This window comes from Schistocerca serialis, chromosome 2, assembly GCF_023864345.2.
Source record: "Schistocerca serialis cubense isolate TAMUIC-IGC-003099 chromosome 2, iqSchSeri2.2, whole genome shotgun sequence".
NCBI classification, from domain to species: domain Eukaryota; kingdom Metazoa; phylum Arthropoda; class Insecta; order Orthoptera; family Acrididae; genus Schistocerca; species Schistocerca serialis.
In genome coordinates, this window is record NC_064639.1 from 973,166,935 (window position 1) to 973,191,109 (window position 24,175).

At 45.1% G+C, this 24,175-nt stretch overlaps 1 protein-coding gene across 1 annotated transcript in view; it reads left to right on the forward strand.

Moving 5' to 3' along the window:
• Positions 1 to 24,175, forward strand: part of LOC126458376 (uncharacterized) — a 146,064-nt gene that overhangs the window by 32,476 nt on the left and 89,413 nt on the right. Inside the window, exon 3 of the mRNA XM_050095351.1 lies at positions 21,245 to 21,465. Within this exon, the coding sequence (XP_049951308.1) occupies positions 21,245 to 21,465 (221 nt within the window). The remainder of the gene's footprint in view (positions 1 to 21,244; positions 21,466 to 24,175) is intronic.

Here is a 24,175-nt window from a genome sequence, read left to right on the forward strand (position 1 = left end):
AAGAAACAGCAGTGGCCCCAGCACCGACCCTTGGGGAACGCCCCACTTAACAGTGCCCCATTGGGACTGAACATCACTGCCACTCTCAATATTGCGGAGAATTACCTTCTGCTTTCCGTTCTTAAAGTAAGAGGCGAACCAATTGAAAGCTACTCCCCTTAGTCCACAATGGTCCAACTTCTGCAGTAATATTTTGCGGTCAACACAGTCAAAAGCCTTCGTTAAATCAAAGAAAACATCTAGCGTTCGCAACCTTTTATTTAATCCGTCCAAAACCTCACAGAGAAAAGAGAATATAGCATTTTCAGTTGTGAAACCATTTCTAAAACCAAACTGTACATTTTACAGCAAATTATGTGAATTTAAATGCTGCTGTAACCTTGTATATACACCCTTCTCGATGACTTTAGCAAACACCGATGGTATAGAAATAGGTCTAAAATTATCAACATTATCCCTGTCTCCCTTTTTATAAAGTGGCTTCACAACCGAGTACTTTTTATCGGTCAGGAAACCGGCCACTCCTAAAGGAAAAGTTACAGATATGTCTAAGTACTGGGCTAACACATATAGAACAATACTTCAGTATTCTGCTAGTTACCCCGTCATATCCACGAGAGTTCTTGGTCTTTAGTGACTTAATTATTAACTCAATCTCCTTCTTGTCAGTATCACGGAGGAGCGTTGATGGTAGTCAAGAATGCCTTTGAGACGACAAAGACGCCATTTTGAGCACCTGACTGAGTTTGAAGGAGGTCGTGTAATAGGACTACGAGTAGATGGATGTTCCTTCTGCGATCCTGAAGGAAGACTTGGCATCACTGTAGCCACTGTAAATGATTGCTGGCACAGGTACGTACGGTCGCAAGAAGTCCGGGCTACGGGTGGCTAAATGGCACTATCGAGAGGGAAGACCATTGTGTACGGCGTATGGGATCTAGCGCATCGTTCTCCATCTTCAGCAGCAATCTGAACTGCTGTCGGCACCGCAGTGATACAAGGAACTGCTACAAATCGGCTATTTCAAGGACAGCTCCGAGCCAGACACCCTGTAGTGTGCATCCTATTGACTTCAAACCACCGCCATTTGCGACTTCAGTGATATCAAGTCATAGCTCACTGTAGGGTACTGTGGAGGTCTTTCGTATTTTCTTATGAAATCTGTTTCTACTTGTACTGTATCTGCGGTAGTAGAGACAGAACGCGAACGATATTCCACAATCCGTTTTTATTGGGAAAAAAACAATAAACAAGTACATTGCTGATGACGACAAAGTAGTCGAAAACAAAACACAAGTTAAGCAAGAAACAAAGAGCGGATCCCACTTCGGATCTTATAACAGAAGAATAACAAAATAAACTGTTTTTCTCACAAGTCTCTCGCTCGAGAAAATCCACCACAGAAAAGTCCGCCCCCGGTAGCTGAGTGGTCAAAGCGACAGAATGTCAATCCTCAGGGCCCGGGTTCGATTCCCCGCTGGCTGGGTCGGAGATTTTCTATACTCAGGGACTGAGTGTTGTATTGTTCTAATCATCATCATTTCATCCCCATCAACGCGCAAGTCGCCGAAGTGGCATCAAATCGAAAGACTTGCACCCGGCGAACTGTCTACCTGACGGGAGGCCCTAGTCACATGACATGTACATTTATTTAGCACAGAAAAGGCGGAAACAAAACTACTAGAGAGTGGTCGGCGTAGCACAAAGCTGTCCAGGGAGGCCAAACCACCCACAGTTACACGACACTCTAGAGTCACAGTCAGAAGCTACCATTCCTGACGACCTGGGACTACCAGCAGACGAGGCGTGTGGATGTTGTTCCTGGGATGGCAGATCCCTAAAAGTCCGGGCGGCGTGCCGAACTGCCTTCTTCTCAGAGGTGCGCCGGCTTATAACGCCGGTTGGCGGATGCATCTTCTGGGACTATTTTAGATCACATGAGTGGCGTAGGAAAATAGTCTGCTTGTCGATCGCGATGTCTGGCGCTGCTGTCGATCCACGGTGGTGGAGTAGCGGCCGTTGGCAGAGACACATGGCTGTGTTTTCATCTCCGGCAGCGTCCTCGGTCGTGCCGTAAACATCTTCTTTTTGTTTCACTCGCTGTTATGAATGCATCCCTCATATCTGTTCTGTCATGCGGGATACCGATGTCGCACGCAAACGAGACTGATGCTATAACCTCGGTGCCAGTCAGTGATGGCCGTGTGTTGGTTGGTTGAAGGTCACTTGATAACCTGCAACCCCACTGTCTGTGTGCTACACATTTGATGTATACGTCTGGTATAGTCTGGGGTGCGATTTCGCATGACAGTAGGAGCACTCTCGTAGTTATCCCACGCACCCTGATTGCAAATTTGTACGTCAATTTGGTGATTCGACTTGTTGTTCTGCCATTCATGAAGAATGTTGTTTACCAACAGGATAACGCTCGCTCGCAAACCGCTGTTGTAACCCATCTTGCTCTACAAGCTGCCTTGGTCTGCTCGATCACCAGATCTGTCTCAAATCGAGTATGTTTGGGGCATCTCTGCATGACAACTCCAGAGTTATCCGCAGTCAACATTAGTCGTCCCTGTACTGATCGACCAAGGGCCACATGCATGGAACTCCATCCCACAAACTGACATCTGGAACCTGTACAAGACAATGCATGCATGTTTGCACGCTTGAGTTTAAGATTCTGGCGGCTACACCTTTTACTTATGTACCAGTATTTCACTTTTGCAGTGGTTTATCTCGCGCTCACATTAACCCGTAATCTTGCGATGCTAATCACTTAAATATTTTACCTATACAAACGTTTTCCTGAAATTTCATTACTCTACATTTATTATTTTTTGGTGTTGCATTTCTTACTGTGAGTGTATTAGAAGAATATGAATATTGGAAAGAATAAGAGGTAACACGATTATTACACCCATTTGTAATGAAGATATTTTACGTCTGCATCAAAGTCTCATATATTTGTATCTAAAATGATACACATTTCTGTATCGAAAACCATTTTGTTCTTGAATATTGTTCGTCAGGAACTGACTTTTGTAAGAAATTTGCGTTTTTGTAAAATACGTGACATAATATCTGTTACTTTTTTCTGTTTATTGTAGGTCCTCAGATGATGGGTGTAACCCAAAACGCGTCATTACAGTTAATAAACAAATTCAGAGAAAACCAGGGACTGTTTTTAAGGCACAATATAGTCTTTTTAAATTCTTTCCAATAATCATATTCATAATGGCTACATGCCTCTAAAAGGAAATTCAGTCTAATTTAGAATACTAGAAGAAACGCTGTAAGGAGGTATCGAGAGCCATTAATGAACGAATGTCGTAACTTTGCACATTATACAGGGTGTTACAAAAAGGTACGGCCAAACTTTCAGGAAACATTCCTCACACACAAATAAAGAAAATATGTTATGTGGACATGTGTCCGGAAACGCTTAATTCCCATGTTATAGCTCATTTTAGTTTCGTCCGTATGTACCGTACTTCCTCGATTTACCGCCAGTTGGCCCAATTGAAAGAAGGTAATGTTGACTTCGGTGCTTGTGTTGACATGCGACTCATTGCTCTACAGTACTAGCATCAAGCATATCAGTACGTAGCATCAACAGGTTAGTGTTCATCACGAACGTGGTTTTGCAGTCAGTGCAATGTTTACAAATGCGGAGTTGGCAGATGCCCATTTGATGTATGGATTAGCACGGGGCAATCGCTGTGGCGCGGTACGTTTGTATCGAAACAGATTTCCAGAACGAAGGTGTCCCGACAGGAAGACGTTCGAAGCAATTGATCGGCGCCTTAGGGAGCACGGAACATTCCAGCCTATGACTCGCGACTGAGGAAGACCTAGAACGACGAGGACACCTGCAATGGCAAAGGCAATTCTTCGTGCAGTTGACAATAACCATAATGTCAGCGTCAGAGAAGTTGCTGCTGTACAAGGTAACGTTGACCACGTCACTGTATGGAAAGTGCTACTGGAGAACCGGTTGTTTCCGTACCATGTACAGCGTGTGCAGCCACTGTCAGCAGCTGATTGGCCTCGACGGGCACACTTCTGCGAATGGTTCATCCAACAATGTGTCAATCCTCATTTCAGTGCAAATGTTCTCTTTACGGATGAGGCTTCATTCCGACGTGATCAAATTGAAAATTTTCACAATCAACATGTGTGGACCGACGAGAATACGCACGCAATTGTGCAATCACGTCATCAACACAGATTTTCTGTGAACGTTTGAGCAGGAATTTTTGGTGATGTCTTGATTGGGCGCATGTTCTTCCACCTACGCTCAGTAGAGCACCTTATCATGATTTCTTACGGGATACTCTACCTGCGCTGCCAGAACATGTGCCTTTACAAGTACGACACAACATGTGGTTCATGCACGATGGAGCTCCTGCACATTTCAGTCGAAGTTGTTCGTACGCTTCTCAACAACAGATTCGGTGACCGATGGATTGGTAGAGGCGGACCAATTCCATGGCCTCCACGCTCTCCTGACCTCAACCCTCTTGACTTTCACTTATGGGGGCATTTGAAAGCTCTTGTCTACGCAACCCCGGTACCAAATGTACTCTTCGTGCTCGTATTGTGGACGGCTGTGATACAATACGCCGTTCTCCAGGGCTGCATCAGGGATTCCATGCGACGGAGGGTGGATGCATGTATCCTCGCTAACGGAGGAATTTTGAACATTTCCTGTAACAAAGTGTTTGAAGTCACGCTGGTACGTTCTGTTGCTGTGTGTTTCCATTCTATGATTAATGTGATTTGAAGAGAAGTAATAAAATGAGCTCTAACATGGAAAGTAAGCGTTTCCGGACACATGTCCACATCAATATTTTCTTTCTTTGTGTGTGAGGAATGTTTCCTGAAAGTTTGGCCGTACCTTTTGGAACACCCTGTATAGAAGAGGCTCGAAGGAAAGGTATGAACACGATGAACAAAATTCATAGCAGATAGGCAATTTTGACTTCCTTTGAAAACAATCAGAGCAAATCACCAATATTTATTGACGTAAAAAATCGCAACATCATAAAATAATTAATGTAGAGTAATGAAATTTCGGGAGTACATTTGTCTGGGTAACATATGTAAGGCATTAACACTGCAAGATCACATGTTAATTTACGCGCGAGATAAGCCAATACAAATGTGAAATATTGTTAGATAAATAACCGGTGTAGCCGCCAGAATACTGAACGCAAGCATGCAAACATGAATGCATTGTATTGTACAGGTTCGAGATGTCAGTTTGTGGGATGGAGCTCCATGCATGTCGCACTTTGCCGGTCAATACAAGGACGGATAATGTTGGGTGTGGATGACTATGGAGTTGTCCGATGATTCCCCAAACATGCTCGACATATTCGATCTGAGACAGAGTTGGTGATCGAGCAGGCCAAGAGAACATGTCGACATCGTGCAGAGCAAGATGGGTTACAATAGCGGCATGTGAACGAGCGACGACCTGTTGGTAAACACTCACTGAATTACTCTTCATGAATGGCAGCACAACATGAAACTTCCTGGCAGATTAAAACTGTGTGCCGGGCCGAGACTCGAACTAGGGACCAGGAAGTTTCATATCAGCTCACACTCCGCTGCAGAGTGAAAATATCATTCTGGAAGCACCCCCCAGGCTGTGGCTAACCCACGTCTCCGCAATATCCTTTCTTTCAGGAGTGGTAGTTCTGCAAGGTTCGCAGGAGAGCTTCTGTAAAGTTTGGAAGGTAGGAGACGAGGAACTAGCAGAAGTAAAGCTGTGAGGACGGGGCGTGAGTCGTGCCTGGGTAGCTCAGTTGGTAGAGCACTTGCCCGCGAAAGGCAAAGGTCTCGAGTTCGAGTCTCGGTCCGGCACATAGTTTTAATCTGCCTTGAAGTTTCAAAGACGTCATTATCAACATCTCACTGAACTTGAACGAGGTCGCGTAACAGGGCTACGAAAAGCGATGTTGCACAAAAACTTGGCAGGAATGTAGTCGCTGTACATGATTGCTGGCAGCGGTGGTCAACAAAATGCACGGTCGCAAGAAGTCCGGTCTCCGGACAGCCACGTGGCAGTACCGTGAGGGAAGGCCGTCGTGTTCCGCGTATGCCTCTGTCGCATCGTACTGCATTTGCAGCAGCAATTTGAGCAGCAGTTGGCACCGCAGTGACACAACGAACTGTTACAAATCGGTTACTTCAAGGACAGCTCCGACCCAGACACCCTGTAGCGTGCATTCACCTGACCCCAAACCACCGATATTTGCAACTTCAGTGGTATCGAGTGAAAGGTCACTGGAGGGCAGGGTGGAGGTCTGTTGTGTCTTGTTCTGGCTCGGTGTCAGTGATGGCCGTGTGTTGTTTAGATTAAGGTCGCTTGAGGGCCTGCAACTATCCTCTCTATGTGCCAGACACAATTCACCTACACCTGTTGGTATGGTCCGGAGTACGATTTCGTATGACAGAGGAACACTCTCCACGCTTCCTGGCTGTAAATTTGTACGTCAGTCTGGTGATTCGAATTGTTGTGCTGCCAGAATGAGATTTTCACTCTGCAGTGGAGTGTGCGCTGATATGAAACTTCCTGGCAAATTAAAACTGTGTGCCGGACCGAGACTCGAACCTGGGACCTTTGCCTTTCGCGGACAAGGGCTCTACCACCTGAGCTACCCAAGCACGACTCACACCCTGTCCTCACAGCTTTGCTTCCCGTGGTACCTCGTCTCCTACTTTCCAAACTTCACAGAAGCTCTCCTTTCTTCCAGGAGTGCTAGTTCTGCAAGTTTCGCAAGACAGCTTCTGTGAAGTTTGGAAAGTAGGAGACGAGGTACTGGCGGAAGCAAAGCTGTGAGTACGGGTTGTGAGTCGTGCTTGTGTAACTTAGTTGGTAGAACACTTGCCTGCGAGAGGCAAAGGTCTCGAGTTCGAGTCTCGGTGCGGCACACAGTTTTAATCTGCCAGGAAGTTTCATATCAGCGTACACTCCGCTGCAGAGTGAAAATCTCATTATGGCGTCTTTATCGCCTTAAAGGCATTCTTGACTAAAGTGAATTCGTCACATCTACTCTCGAATGCAAGTAACGCTCACGACTGCTACAGCGTGTATTTAAAGAAAATCTTATTTGTATCCTCATAGTGGCGTTAATAGCGCCACTCTTATGCGACGCGCGAAATTTGAATACACATTATTTTTCAGATGTAGGCAGACGTGTACCAGCTTTCGTTTACGTCGCACAACTCCTTCTTGGTGTAGCGATTTTTTTCCGTCTGCGTATATTAGTATCAGTCGTAGGATGTGGAGCGGTGTTTGGGCTCGTAGATTGCAGCTTGTGGGGCGAGCTTCAGTAGTCAGAAGAGTTCAATAAGGAATGCTACTAATTGTAAGATCAACGGGCGCCTACTGGACTCCCCCGAATAACACATTGAGAGTACCTTTAGGAACATGCCCACTGGATTTGGAAAGTAGAAAATGGGGAGTAGTTTGTTAGTTAAAGAAAGGCAACCAAAGGGAAGTACGAAGGATACTTGGAATTGAGGCCAGTACAAAAAAGTTAATACAAGATCGCATATTACAACTGTGGCAAAATGAATGGGAGTCTTCAGGCACCGGAAGGAAGACATACGAGTTATTGTCTAACATCAAGGAGGTACTAAAGATAAGATGTCTTCAGCCGTCGAGTGGACTGGTACATTACCTGACTGGTGACGAACAGAGAGCTACGTACCTGTACAAAATCAAAAGGCAGATTAATGATAGTTGCAATTGCGGCAATGTGTGCTGTGCACTCCACAGCACACGTTGAGGTACAGTGCGCTCTACGAAGATGCAGCGGCTAATTGTTGCCAGGCGTCAAGGAATTTTTTGATTTGTGGTGAGGTCTTACGGGACCAAACTGCTGGGGTCATCGGTCCCTAAGCCTACACACTAATTAATCTAACTTAAACTACCTTACGCTACGGACAACACGCACACACACCCCCATGTCCGATAGAGGACTCGAACCTCCGACGGGGGGGGGGGGGGGGGAGGGGGGGGGGGGGAGCCGCACGGACCGTGACAAGGCGCCCCAGACCGCGCAGCTACCCCGCACGGCTGGCGTTAAGGTCGCTGGATCTCTGAGAAGCACTGCGAGACGAGTCAGCCTGGTGCATCTTGGACGACACTGCAGCCGCGGAAACCAACAAGGCCAAGGAAGACATCACAAGGCACTCACAAGGGGACCCTCCATATTGTAAATCACGGATTTTGGTGCACTTCAAATATGTTGTAGAGACACTTACTCTCACAAGGGAACCTCCCCATGGCACCCCCCTCAGATTTAGTTATAAGTTGGCACAGTGGATAGGCCTTGAAAAACTGAACACAGATCAATCGAGAAAACAGGAAGAAGTTGTGTGGAACTATGAAAAAAATTAGTAAAATATACAAACTGAGTAGTCCATGCGAAGATATGCAACATTTAGAAGGCTGGGAGTCTAGGTGCGCCGTGGTCCCGTGGTTAGCGAGAGCAGCTACGGAACGGGAGGTCCTAGGTTCAAATCATCCTTGGAGTGAAAAGTTTAATTTTTTATTTTCAGTTTATGTGACAAACTCTTATGTTTTCATTACTATTTTGGGAGTGATTATCACATCTACAAGAAAACCTAAATCGGGCAAGGTAGAAGAATCTTTTTACCCATTCGCCAAGTGTACAAGTTAGGTGGGTCGACAACATATTCCTGTCATGTCACGCACATGCCGTCACCAGTGTCGTATAGATTATATCAGACGTGTTTTCCCGTGGAGGAATCGGTTGACCTATGACCTTGCGATCAAATGTTTTCGGTTCCCATTGGAGAGGCACGTCCTTTCGTCTACTAATCGCACGGTTTTGCGGCGACACTAAACTTATTACAGTGAACAGAAACGTCAATGAACGAACGGACACATCATAGCTTTGCAAAATGAAGAAAGTAAAATTTTCAGTTGAGGGAAGACTTGAACCAAGGACCTCTCGTTCCGCAGCTACTCACGCTAACCACGGGACCACGGCGCTGCTGGGCTCGCATTGTCCTTGATGTTGCTATCTTCCATATGGACTACTCAGTTTGTATATTTTACTAATTTTTTTCACGGTTCCACACAACTTCTTTCTGTTTTCTCGATTGATCTGTGTTCAGTTTCTCAAGGCCTATCCACTGTGCAAACTTATAACTAAATCTGAGGGGGGTGCGATGGGGAGGTTCCCTTGTCAGTATCTGGCTATCCGGTTTTTTAGCGACGGGCCTTGGTTTCTGAGAAAATCGATTTTGAAGTTCATTGCGCGCTGTGTATACCTGTAACATTACATATGTTTCTGAGCAAGTCAGTGTAGCGCAGCGGTAGAGGTTCGCGGCTTCCGCGCTGGAGATACCGTGTTCGAATCCTGCTCGTGTACTTCACTTTTTTTTTTTTTTCAAAACCGACCGAATTTTTCAATTTTATTTGAAAGAATATCAAAAAACAGTGTAAGGTGTGCGAAATTATAAAGCCGTATTCAGTTATTAATTTTTTCTGTCATACAATACTACAAAATCTTATTTTTCATCGTCCACATTGCTTGATGTGCCAGAACAATATTGTGGGTTATACTTATCATAGAAACAGCCGAAGCACAAATTTTCGCAGCACTACGCGCATTTTATGAAAGCAACCGTCTTGCAGGCGCACGGTTTCTTCATGAGCGATACCGGGAAACACGATTCTTTTGCATTCAAAAAGATTTCTCTTTCACCCACTAATATCTATGCGAACCATGCGTATCCAATCGTGCTTTCAAAATTAGGTGCGCTGAATTGATGTAGGATTAGCGAATGTAATTTTATCGAGTCTTCCCTAGAAGCGATCTCTCTATTGTCTTTCATTAAGCTGGGAACATTCTGAATAATTTTCGTGAAGATTTTCACCTGTCGGTAAAAATAAACATCGCATGGCTGGCAATAGGAGTGCACTTTGGTGGGACCACTTTTAGGGTACAGGTGCTCGCTTTCCTTTCGTCAGTGAACAGATGATCGTATAAAGTGGAATCGGTTTGCCATCCCCATGAATCGATAATGCAGAAAACATTTTTCTGTCCCACGTGCGAAAGAATTACAGAACGCAAAAATTCTTCGTACACCAGTTTCGTGAACTTCCAGGATTTCGTGCAGGACACGACTTCATTTCTGTATTTCCCAGTTAATTCGTCTACTCGTTTTTGAACGTTAGGTCCAAATTTTCGGGACGGTTCTGGAGCAGAGTTCGAACACGGTACCTCCTACGCAGAAGCCGTGAACCTTTACCGCTGCGCTACGCTGACTTGCTCGGAACAAATATAATGTTATGGATATATAAAGCTCGCAATGAACTTCAAACTCGATTTCCTCAAAAACCAAGGCCCGTCGCTAAAACACCGGATAGCCAGGTACTCAGGGTAAGTGCCTCTACAATGTATTTGAAGCGCATCAAAATCCGTGAGTTACAGTATCGTGGGTTCCCTTGTCAGCCGCACGGCGGTACGCTGCCATCCCGGCTAGACGAGATACTCTACAGATGGAGAGAAGAAAATTGAAGTTGGCGGCCACTGAATGAAATGGTGTTTCAAGAGTCTGCATTGTGTTGGTGCAAGTGGTGATGCAAGTTTGAATTCTGAGGCGTTTCAGTGAAACGTGGAATCGCTCGCGCCGTGGAAAAGCCCCTGTCGGTGCCCTAAGCCCAAGGAGTCCAGCAGACGGCGATACTGTCCAGGGCGTTATGAGGGCGGATGTAGCAGCGCAAACAGATATGAACTGGTTAGATGCACCCTAAGAAATGGACACCAACAGAACAGAATCTGTAGCACTAAAATACTATTAATAGTTGGGTAACTGATTGAGGTTAATTTTCTGAATTTCAATTTTGTAGAGGTAAACTGTAGTGGTAGCATTTTTTTTTAGAATTAGCTTTTTTTAAAGATATTTAGAAGTGCCAGAAACAAATAATTAATTCACAGATTTACAAAGGACGTTCAAAAAGTTTTGTACAGTCGTCTCTAATTTCTTTATTTTTTGCAAGAGGAGAATGAAATTTTTTGTGAGCATACTTGGAACATTTAGCTATACATTGAGCCTACTCAACGAAGCCTCCATCAGTTGTGACGTATCTGGCCCAACGTTCTTTCCATGATGTAAATGCACTTTGGTAAAATTCTGTGGATTTACTTTTACACCATCGCTTGACACAGGAAATAAGGTCTTTCTCACTATCAAATGTTTTACCGCGCAGGTGGACCTTCAGACGACTAAAGACGTAAAAATCAGACGGATCCATGTCCGGACTATAGGGAGGATGAAGATCAGTTTTCCAACCCATTTTCCTGATTTTTTCCTGCGTCATAAGGGCTGTATGGGGTTTGGCATTGTCATGGTGTAGTCTGAATGAGCTGACCCTGAAGCCGTGATCTGTGGGCCTTGATGGCACGTCGCAGCTTGTCCAATGACAAACAGTAACGGTCCCGTTTAATTGTGGAGCCTGGTTCCAAAAAGTCAATGAAAATGACACCACACTGATCCCAGAAGAAGGAGGCCATCACCTTTAGGCCTGCTGTTCGTGAATGTCTTGGTTTCTTCACCCGAAGGGGACCCGGATGACGCGACTCCATGGATTGGGTTTTGCTCTCAGGTTCGGACAAAAACAACCATGTTTCATCCTGGGTAACGACGCCGTCCAAACACTGTTTCCACTCTTCAGTAAAGGTCTTCATGAGACCCTCGCACACATTCTTCCTCAAAATTTCGTTTCTCTTGTCGATAATCTAGGCACCCAACTTGCACAGATTTTTCTGTACCCTAGTGACTGTACCAGTGATACCACACTACCCAATGACAAATGAGTCATTTCAGCAAGCTCTCGTGTCGTCACTCATCTGTCATTTTGGATGATCTAATCAATGGTCTCCTTATTCGCATCACTCACTGCCGTCGATGGTCTACCGCATCGTGGATTGTCCAGTAGAGAGAAATCACCTTCTTTAAAGCTCTGCAACCACCGCTGGATACTGCTGCGGTCCACTGTGTCCTCCGCATAAACAGGGAGCAACTTCCTGTGAATCTATGTGGCAGAGTCATCGCCGGTCTTGAAGAGGAACTCCATCACCGACCGGTGTCGGAACCTGACATCTACTTCACTGTCCATTATGACTCAACTGTAAATACGAGGGCAGTTCAATAAGTAATGCAACACATTTTTTTTCTGAAACAGGGGTTGTTTTATTCAGCATTGAAATACACCAGGTTATTCCCCAATCTTTTAGCTACACAACACTATTTTTCAACGTAATCTCCATTCAATGCTATGGCCTTACGCCACCTTGAAATGAGGGCCTGTATGCCTGCACGGTACCATTCCACTGGTCGATGTCGGAGCCAACGTCGTACTGCATCAATAACTTCTTCATCATCCGCGTAGTGCCTCCCACGGATTGCGTCCTTCATTGGGCCATACATATGGAAATCCGACGGAGCGAGATCGGGGCTGTAGGGTGCATGAGGAAGAACAGTCCACTGAAGTTTTGTGAGCTCCTCTCGGGTGCGAAGACTTGTGCGAGGTCTTGCGTTGTCATGAAGAAGGAGAAGTTCGTTCAGATTTTTGTGCCTACGAACACGCTGAAGTCGTTTCTTCAATTTCTGAAGAGTAGCACAATACACTTCAGAGTTGATCGTTTGACCATGGGGAAATACATCGAACAGAATAACCCCTTCAGCGTCCCAGAAGACTGTAACCATGACTTTACCGGCTGAGAGTATGGCTTTAAACTTTTTCTTAGTAGGGGAGTGGGTGTGGCGCCACTCCATTGATTGCCGTTTTGTTTCAGGTTCGAAGTGATGAACCCATGTTTCATCGCCTGTAACAATCTTTGACAAGAAATTGTCACCCTCAGCCACATGACGAGCAAGCAATTTCGCACAGATGGTTCTCCTTTGCTCTTTATGGTGTTCGGTTAGACAACGAGGGACCCAGCGGGAACAAACCTTTGAATATCCCAACTGGTAAACAATTGTGACAGCACTACCAACAGAGATGTCAAGTTGAGCACTGAGTTGTTTGATGGTGATCCGTCGATCCTCTCGAACGAGTGTTCGCACGCTCCGCCATTGCAGGAGTCACAGCTGTGCACGGCCGGCCCGCACGCGGGAGATCAGCCAGTCTTGCTTGACCTTGCGGCGATGATCACACACGCTTTGCCCAATGACTCACCGTACTTTTGTCCACTGCCAGATCACCGTAGACATTCTGCAAGCGCCTATGAATATCTGAGATGCCCTGGTTTTCCGCCAAAAGAAACTCGATCACTGCCTGTTGTTTGCAACGCACATCCGTTACAGACGCCATTTCAACAGCTCCGTACAGCGCTGCCACCTGTCGGAAGTCAATGAAACTATACGAGACGAAGCGGGAATGTTTGAAAATATTCCACAAGAAATTTCCGGTTTTTTCAACCAAAATTGGCCGAGAAAAAAAAATGTGTTGCATTACTTATTGAACTGCCCTCGTACAAGAAAATATTTTTGTACACCAACTTACGGCTAAATGTTCCAAGTATGTTCACAAAAACATTCATTCTCCTCCTGCAAAAAATAAAAAAATCAGAGACGACTGTGCAAAACTTTCTGAACGCCCTTTGTATTACTATCCATAAAAGTGTGATTGTATTCCTTATGCTAGCTTTGTGGATGAAATGCTGCAATGTGAATAAGAAATAAATATAATAAAGAAACTCGCTTAATGCAAATGCCGGGATGGTTCATCTACATCTATATGAGTACTCTGCAATTCACGCGTAAGTGCTAGTCAGAGAGTTCGTACAGTCACTTTCAGACTATTACTGGACCGTTACACTCTCTAATTGCACGCGGGAAAAATGAAAACCTAAATCTTTCCTTGTGAAATCTAATTTCCCTTGTTTTATTATGATGACCGTTTATCGCTATGTATTTACGAATAAAAAAAAAATATTTTGACCCTTGGAAGAGAAATCTGATGATTAAATTTTCTTGAAAATGCTTTTTGTTTTCAATAACTGCCGTCCCAACTCCTTTAATCTTTCGTGAGACCGTTTCCCCTATTTAGCGATAATACAAAACGAGCTGCCCTCCTGTAAATTTTTTCAATGTCCTCCGTCGATCTTACCTGATGCGGATCCCGCACTGCGCAGCAATACGCCAGAAGAGGACAGACAAGCGTAGTGTAGGCAGTCTCTTTGGTAGACCTGTTTCATTTTCTAATTTTTCAGCCGTCGCAACGGCCTTTGATTCGCGTAATGGTTCCAATGCAGACTGCTCGTAATCGTAAGTATTTCGTTGAATCAACAACGTCTAAATTTGTATTATTTATCCTCCACCCGAAATTTAACGGATTCCTTTTAGTACTAATGTGGATGACCTCATACCTTTTAGAGTCAGCTGCTCATTTTCTGCACCATGCAGGTATCTTTTACTATATGGTATATGACATCAACCGCTAACAATCTAACACGGCTGCTCAGAATGTCTCCTAAGTCGCTTATAGAGATTAGGAACAGCAGAGGGCCTATAACACTTCCTTGGGGAACACCAGATAACAGTTCGGTTACACTATATGACATCTCGTCAATTTCTTCGAATTGTGACCATTCTGACAGGAAATCACGAATTCCGTGGCACAACTGAGACGATGATTTATCGGCGAGAAATTTGATTATATGCCACTTTTGAGCAGCGGTGCCATCTTCAAACCTAGAAATATGGAATCAACCATAGTGTCCCTCAGTCATTACTTGGTAACTCTTGATCTAATGGTTATCGTTGCTGCCTCTAGATAATGGGATACCGATTTCTCTTCTCGGCCGGGTCGGAGAGTTTCTTCGCTCGGGGACTGCGTGTTTTTGTTGTCCTAATTATTTCATCTCATGTTCAGCACAAAGACACACAAGTCTTAGAAATGGCGTCAAATAGAAAGACTTGCACGCAGCTGGCAGACAACCAGAGACGTGGTCTCTTTGCCAGTAGTGCCAGAAGAACATTTCATTGCATTACTTGGTGTGAATAAGGAAACAATTGCACTCGTTTGAAACGGAAAAGTCCGAATTCCCGCCTCGTCCATCCTAAATCCAATCTCATGCTTCGTCTCTAAATGTCAGTTTTATGAGATAATCGTGAATTAATATGAATTGGATCAATTCAAATGCTTCGAGAGCCGCGCAAACAGCCTTATCAGTTTCGTTCAAATCATAGCAGAGCTGTAATAATAACGAAGAAAGTGCATCCACTTGTATTCCTTACTGAAAGTAACAATACTCCTTACATATGTAAAGAAAACAAAAAGGCATTTTATGCTTCATTTCAAAGTAGTATTCCAATTACGAACATGCATAAATACATGTTATTTACATATATGAACACATTTTAAATCAGACTTTTTCTAAAAATTGTTTGAAGGAAGGAGACAGGAATCTGATGAATGACACATGTGAAGATAACGAATTACTTTTTTTTGATACCGACGATCTTGTTGTGAATCCAGTATTTTTTGACATCAAAAAACTTTGAACAAAGTGCCAGAGCTATGATTACGAACGTACGGTGGTATGGCGTATCAAACTATGTATGTGACTGGATTCTGGATTTCGTGTCAGGGAGGACGTAGCGCTGTATAAGGGAAGGAGAATCTTCGAAATATGTAGGAGCATCTTCAGGGCTTTCGCAGACAAATGTGTTGGAGTCGTTGGTGTTCATGTTGTGTAGTGACGACCTAGCGGAAAATTACAGGCCCTAATAGCAACCTAAAATCTTCTGCAGTTGATTCTGTTATCTACAGTGAAGGAGTATCTGAACACTTCGCATAAATACCGAGTTAGATATTCATAATATTTCAGAATGATTCAAAGATTGTGAAATTGCTTCAAACTTCATGCACTACAGAGAACGACTTCATCATAATATCCTTTGGTATCAGTCGGCTCATACAGATATTAGGTCGATGAATAAGCTATTAGGGTTTTTGTTTTGTATGTTGGTATTCCAGACGTTAAGGGCTTGTAATTTTTTATTTGTATTTCACAGTTGCTATTTGGGTTTACGTATGGTCATTTTGTCAGCTGGAGATAGTCCGTCCCCGGTAGCTGAGTGGTCAGCGCGACAGGCTGTCAATCCTAAGGGCCCGGGTTCGATTCCCGGCTGGGTCGGAGATTTTCTCCACTCAGGGAGTGGGTGTTGTGTTGTCCTAATCGTCATCATTTCCTCTCCATCGACGAGCAAGTCGCCGAAGTGGCGTCAAATCGAAAGACTTGCACCCGGCGAGCGGTCTACCCGACGGGAGGTCCTCGTCACACGACATTATTATTATTTGGAGATAGTGAATGGAGCTGTGGGCGCTAGAAAAATGGAGTGCCAGGAAGAGAAATCGGAACATTTCCGGGATATTCTTCTGTTTGAATGCAATAGATGGGTGACAGCAAAGTTTTGCTATGCCGACGACCTTGCCATAGCCGTACAAACCAGCACACTTGAGGAAGGAGAAGCTATGTTATCTAGTGACTTAGAAATTCTCAACACATACTAGAAAGCATGGAGACTCCATCCAAATGCAGCAAAGATAGAAGTCTGCGTATTCCATCCAAACAACAGAATTGCAGACCAGCAGTTGAATGTCAGCTTCTGCCAATAAAAGGTTAGACATAATTTCCAGTCTAAATACCTTGGTGTCGCGCTAGATCGGACTTTGACGTATAAAAAACACTTGGATAAAACCAGCCAAAAACTAAAGGGCCCACACGAGGAAGCTGGACGTACACCTGAAAGAGTCAATGAGGGTTATTACGGGCACATTAAAATCCGCCCCGATCCCCTGGCTGCACACCATCAGCAACATCCCACCACCTGAATTACGACGCCAATAAGCAATCAATCGAGAATGAAGGAAACTACACGACTCCGACTACCCACAAGACCTCCCAATTCATACAGTCTTAAACAACCCTCCCCCAGACCGCTTAAAATCTCGCAGTTCACTGGGGCATAATGGAAGGAACGATAAGAAGTTCGGCATTAAAGAAGAGTGGCACAAGAGGTGGAACAGTAGTACATCGAGGTGACCAAGACCCAACTGCCAGCCTACCAGGATTTCATCTGCAGAGAAGGGATTGGACAAGGCTGAACAGAATAAGAAGTGGCCACGCAAGGTGCAACGCTATGATACACAAGTGGGGACTCCGAGATACTCCAGCCTGTGATTGTGGGGCCCCAAGAACACTTGTTCATCATATTGTTAGAGACTGTCCTCAGGGGAAGTGTCCTGGACCATATAGTGACTTTATCAATGCTACTCCTGCTGTTAGTTGGCTTCAAACATTAGATATTGAACTATGATTAAATGTATGTGCCTTTTTTAACTTGAAATTATATCAGTCAAAGTAGTCGGTAATATTAATTAGTAATTTTCACAATTTAAAAATGGGTGTACAATCTGTGCTAAAAGTAAAACCGAAGTATATGTAAATACTTAACTAGGTATACATGTAAAATTAAACTTTATGTACTTTATATTTGCTGTTGTTGCCATACGATGAATAAAATAAAATAAATAAATAAGCAGTGGTGCCAGCTATGAACGTTTGCGCCGTGTATGGGGATAATGCCATTGGGTAGAGTACGGCACTAAAATAGTTGTTCCGTTTAAAGATGGTCGTTTTGACTTCAGAGACTCTCCACGTTCAGGAAGACCTTCGGGTTTTGATGATGATGTTTTCACGAGCTAATCTACAATGATCCACGTCAGTATACTCGAAAACCTTCAGATATGGTGAACTCTGATCATTCCACCACCATGTGATATTTGCATGCAATGGGGAAGGTGTGTATGGGTACGGTATGCTCTAAGCCAAAATCACAAAAAACACCACGTGACCACATGTCCATCTCTGCTTCCTCATCATCAATTGACTTGTGAACAATACCGTCCACTCCTATCCCATGTCGTTACTGGTGATGCGAAGAAGTGTCTTTATGCTAACACAAGGAAAAGAAAGGAATGATTGAGCAAACAAAGCAGCAATTATCCGTACAAAGACCTGCAAAATACACTACTGGCCATTAAAATTGCTACACCACGAAGATGACGTGCTACAGACGCGAAATGTAATCGACGGGAAGAAGATGTTGTGATATGCAAATGATTAGCTTTTCAGAGCATTCACACAAGCTTCGCGCCGGTGGCGACACCTACCACGTGGTGACATGAGTAAAGTTTGCAACCAATTTTTCATACACAAAACAGCAGTTGACCGGCGTTGCCTGGTGAAACGTTGTTGTGATGCCTCGTTTAAGGAGGAGAAATGCGTACCATCACGTTTCCGACTTTGATAAAGGTCGGATTGTAGCCTATCGCGATTGCAGTTTATCGTATCGCGACATTGCTGCTCGCGTTGGTCGAGATCCAATGACTGTTAGCAGAATATGGAATCGGTGGGTTCAGGAGGGTAATACGGAACGCCGTGCTCGACCCCAACGGCCTCGTATCACTAGCAGTCGAGATGACAGGCATCTTAACCGCATGGCTGTAACGGATCGTGCAGCCACGTCTCGATCCCTGAGTCAACAGATGGGGACGTTTGCAAGACAACAACCATATGCACGAACAGTTCGACGAAGTTTGCAGCAGCATGAACTACCAGTTCGGGGACCAATGCTGCGGTTACCTTTGACGCTGCATCCATCACAGACAGGAGCGCCTGCGATGGTGTACTCGACGACGAACCTGGGTGCACGAATGGCAAAACGTCATTTTTTCAGATGAATCCAGGTTCTGTTTACAGCGTCATGATGGTCGCATCCGTGTTTGGCGACATCGCGGTGGACGCACATTGGAAGCGTGTATTCGTCATCGCCATACTGGCGTATCACCCGGCGTGATGGTATGGGGTGCCATTGGTTACACGTCTCAGTCACCTCTTGTTCGCACTGACGGCACTTTGAACAGTGGACGTTACATTTCAGATGTGTTACGACCCGTGGCTCTACCCTTCATTCGATCCCTGCGAAACCCTACATTTCAGCAGGGTAATGCACGACCATATGTTGCAGGTCCTGTACGGGCCTTTCTGGATACAGAAAATGTTCTACTGCTGCCCTGGCCAGCACATTCTCCAGATCTCTCACCAACTGAAAACGTCTGGCCAATGGTGGCCGAGCAACTGGCTCTTCACAATACGCCAGTCACTACTCTTGATGACCTGTGGTATGGTGTTGAACCTGCATGGGAAGCTGTACCTGTACACCCCATCCAAGCTCTGTTTGACTCAATGCCCAGGCGTATCAAGGCCGTTATTACGGCCAGAGGTGGTTGTTCTGGGTACTGATTTCTCAGTATCTATGCACCCAAATTGCGTGAAAATGTAATGAAATATTAGTTCTAGTATAATACATTTGTCCAATGAATACCCGTTTATCATCTGCACTTCTTCTTGGTGTAGCAATTTTAATGGCCAGTAGTGTACTTTTCGACATAATCACCATTTCTGTCGATGCATTTTGGTAGACGCTGTGGCAGTTTTTGTATGCCCATGTCATACCAGCTGACCGCCATGTTGTTTAGAAAGTTATGAACCTCTTCTTTCACCTCGCCGTCGAAGCTGAATCGCTTTCCGGCCAAATGTTCTTTTAACTTAGGAAACAGGTGATAGTCACTGGGCGCCAAGTGAGAACTATAGGGTTGGTGGGTGATTATGTTCCACTGAAACTGTTGCAGGAGAGCAACGGTTTGCCGAGCGATGTGTGGGCGAGCTTAGTCATGGAGAATGTGTACGTCCTTGTTCAACATTCCTCTTCTCCGGTTCTGAATTGCGCGTTTGAGTTTTTTCAGAGTCTCACAGTACCTGTCAGCGTTAATTGCGGTCCCAGCGATTCAGCTCCGAAGACGAGGTGAAAGAAGAGGTTCATAACTTTTTGAAAAGCATTGCGGCCAGCTGGTATGACATGGGCATACAAAAATTGCAACAGCGTCTACAAAAATGCATATTCAGAAATGGTGATTATCTCGAAAAATAGCTGAATGTTCAAGCTGTAAACTGATGTAAACCATTGTAGAAATAAACGGGTCTACGTGCTTATAAAAAAAATTGGAAACCTTACTTTTGGAATTACCCTCGCAGATGGTTTAGTAGATAACCTCGATGGTTCGATGAGACATTTCGCGGACGATGCTGTTGTATACAAAGAAGTCGGCTCCCTAGGTAACTGCAGCAGAAAGGCATGCAGAGAATCGACGCTTGTTGCAGGGAAGGTCATTGATCATCAACATAAACACATGTAACGTATTGAGAATACGTAGACATAAGACCCACTGTTGAACGATTACACAATTGTAGAACAATCACTGGAAGCAGTTACTTCCATAAAATATCTAGGAGTATGTGCACGCAGCCATTTGAAATTAAACGACGATATAAAATTAATCGTGGGTAACGCAGATATCAGACTGAGATTCCTTAGAAGAGTTCTCAAAAAATGTGGTCCATCGACAAAGTAGCTTACAAAACACTCGTTCGACCAGTACTTGGATATTACTCGTCAGTGGGGGATCCGTTCCAGACAGAACTGACAGAGGAAATATAGAAGCTCCAAAGAAGAGCAGCACGTTTCGTTACAGGTTCGTTTATTAAGCGCGAAAGTGTCACAGAGGTGTTCAGCCAGCACCAGTGGCAAATGCTACAAAAGAGGCGTTGTGCATCACGTGATGGTCTACTGTTAAAGTCCCGAGAGAGCACGTTCCTAGAAGTGTCAACTAATATATCGCCTCTTCCTGCGTTAATATCGCGGAAAAATCATGAAGAGAAAAAAAATGGTTCAAATGGCTCTGAGCACTATGGGACTTAACATCTGAGGTCATCAGTCCCCTAGAACTTAGAACTACTTAAACCTAACTAACCTAAGGACATCACACACATCGATGCCCGAGGCAGGATTAGAACCTGCGACCGTAGCGGTCGCGCGGCTCCAGACTGTAGCGCCTAGAACCGCTCGGCCACTTCGGCCGGCTCATGAAGATAAAATGAGAGTGATTCGAGTCCACACGGAGGCTTACTGACAGTCGTTCTTCCCGTGGACCATACGCGACTGGAGCAGGAAAAAGAGGGAAGTGCACTGATACACAAAGTATCCTCCACCACTCACTGTAAGGTGGCGTCTATGTAGATGTAGATGTGAAGACCTGAGTAATGTTACTGTTTTATGCTCACAGTTCTTGGCGCCGCGGGTCCCTGAAGGCACGAAGATAATCGCTTGTGATGCGTGTCCGGAAAAGTTGGAACACGCTAAAGGGCGCAACTCTGTGCCCGACGTGATCATACACGATTTGTTTGACGTGACGGGGAAGGACTTGCAGAACACTTCTGTCTGGAAGCAAGGGCCCTACTGCAAAGTGTTCAGCCTGATGCAGCAGCTGTGGTTGCCAGAAAACAGGTGAGCGGCGAAACACTGCACTGTAAGCCTGCATTTCTGTTTCTCTTCCACAATTTTATTTCACTTCCTTGATTGCTTCTTTAAGTACCAGTTTGACAATATGTAACCCTGCCTCACTCATTTCGCAACACAAACTTGTGTTTCTCGACTGTCGTTTTTGCTAATGACCCGCTTTCGGGTGTTCAGTCGAGTCGTTGATCCCATATTTCTCCACGGTATTTCAGCGACCTAACAAGCCGTCTTCTTCGGGTGCAGCGAGCTATATCGTTATAAACTGATCAGGCGGAACAGTATTACCAGCGACCTCCTATGGATACAAATACATTCAGGCAGTAACAGCGTCACCTGGCGAGGAATGGCTACTATTCAGACACACACACACACACACACACACACACGATGCATCTAGTACGAGGGTCACTCCAAAAGAAATGCACACTATTTTTTTTAATCCATCTTTTTATTCTACATGTTTGAAAGTTTTGCAGTGTGTAGATACTTCCTTTAGAAACAATATTTACATTTCTCCACATAATTTCCATCCCTCTCAACTACCTTACGCCATATTGGAACCAGCGCCTGTATACCCGCACGGTAAAAATCTGGACCAACATGTTGGAGACACTGTTTGGCAGAGTGCACAAGGGAGTCATCATCTTCAAACCTTGTTCCACGACGAGAGTCTTTCAGTTTCCCAAAGAGATGATAGTCAGGACTGTAAGGCGGGTGTTTCAGTGTTGTCCATCCGAGTTTTGTGATCGCTTCCATGATTTTTTGACTGACACGTGGCCGTACATTGTCGTGCAACAGGAAAACGTCCTGCTTTTGCCGATTTGGTCGAACACGACTCGGTCGAGCTTGAAGTTTCTTCAGTGTCGTCACATATGCATCAGAGTTTACGGTGGTTCCACTTGGCATGATGTCCACAAGCAAGAGTCCTTCGGAATCGAAAAACACCGCAGCCACAACTTTTCCAGCGGAAGGTATGGTTTTGAAATTTTCTTGGGTGAATTTGCATGATGCCACTCCATTGATTGCCTCTTTGTCTCTGGTGAAAAATGATGCAGCCATATTTCATCACCTGTCACAATTCTTCCAAGAAATTCATCTCCACCATTCTCGTACTGTTCCAAAAGTTCGCTGCATACCGTTTTTCTTGTTTCTTTGTGAGCCACTGTCAACGTCCTGGGAACCCACCTGTCACAAACCTTTTTTAACGCCAACACTTTCAGTATTCTGCAAACACTTCCTTCCCCTACCCCCGCATTCGGGAGGACGACGGTTCAATCCCGTCTCCGGCCATCCTGATTTAGGTTTTCCGTGATTTCCCTCAATCGTTTCAGGCAAATGCCGGGATGGTTCCTTTGAAAGGGCACGGCCGATTTCCTTCCCAATCCTTCCCTAACCCGAGCTTGCGCTCCGTCTCTAATGACCTCGTTGTCGACGGGACGTTAAACACTAACCACCACCACCACCACCATCCCCTACCCCAGCGTAGGGTGACAATTCGTTCACTGTGATGCATCTGTCAGCAGTCATCAATCCTCAATATTACCGTGCCCGCTTTCATCACATAAACTGCTTGCCCACCGACAAACTGTACTGCGATCGACAGCAGCATCTCCATACACCTTTTTCAACCTCTCGTGGATGTTTCCCACTGTCACGTTTTCACAGCACAGGAATTCTAAGACAGCACGTTGCTTCTGACAAACGTCAAGTGTCGCAGCCATCTTGAAGACATGCTGTGACGGCGCCTCTCACAGGAACAGGTTGAACTAAGTTTGAAAACAAGCGGGAAGGATGTATCTACACACTGTAAAACTTTCACTCATTCAGAATGAAAACTGTATTTTTACAAAAAATGTGTGCATTTCTTTTGGAGTGGCCCTCGTATCAGTGAGCGTGCTGCCCGGGTGTTGAATGTGGATGGCGCCATCTGTCTTTGACCGAGAGATTGTGTTGCCCTGGAGGCCAGGCACGAGCATTTCGGAAACTGTACAACGTGTTCGGTGTTCGAGGAGTGCTGTGGTGAGTGTCTTCAACACGTGACGAAACCAAGGTGAAACCACATCCACAGGCCGTGGTTCTAAGCGCTTCAGTCTGGAACCGCGTGACCGCTACGGTCGCAGGTTCGAATCCTGCCTCGGGCATGGACGTGTGTGATGTCCTTAGGTTAGTTAGGTTTAAGTAGTTCTAAGTTCTAGGGGACTGATGACCACAGATGTTAAGTCCCATAGTGCCCAGAGCCATTTGAACCATTTTTGAACCACATCCACACGTCGCGTCGTGGGGTTGGGCGACCACCCCTCATTGCAGAAGTCGGACGTCGTAGATAGGTAGACTGGTAAAACAGGACAGGCGGCGAACTATGGAGGAACTAACTTCAGACTTCGATGCTGGTTCAAAATGGCTCTAAGCACTATGGGACTTAACATCTGAGGTCATCAGTCCCCTAGACTTACAACTACTTAACCCTAACTAGCCTAAGGACATCACACACACCCATGTCCGAGGCAGGATTCGAACCTGCGACCGTAGCAGCAGGGCGGTTCCGGACTGAAGGGCCTAGAACCGTTCGCCCACAGCGGCCGGCTTGGATGCTTGGGATGTTGGGCAGAGTGCAAGTATGTCTGAACATGCAGCGCACCAAATGCTCCTATCGATGGGCGTCCGCAGCTGACGACCCATGCATGTGCCAATGTTAACA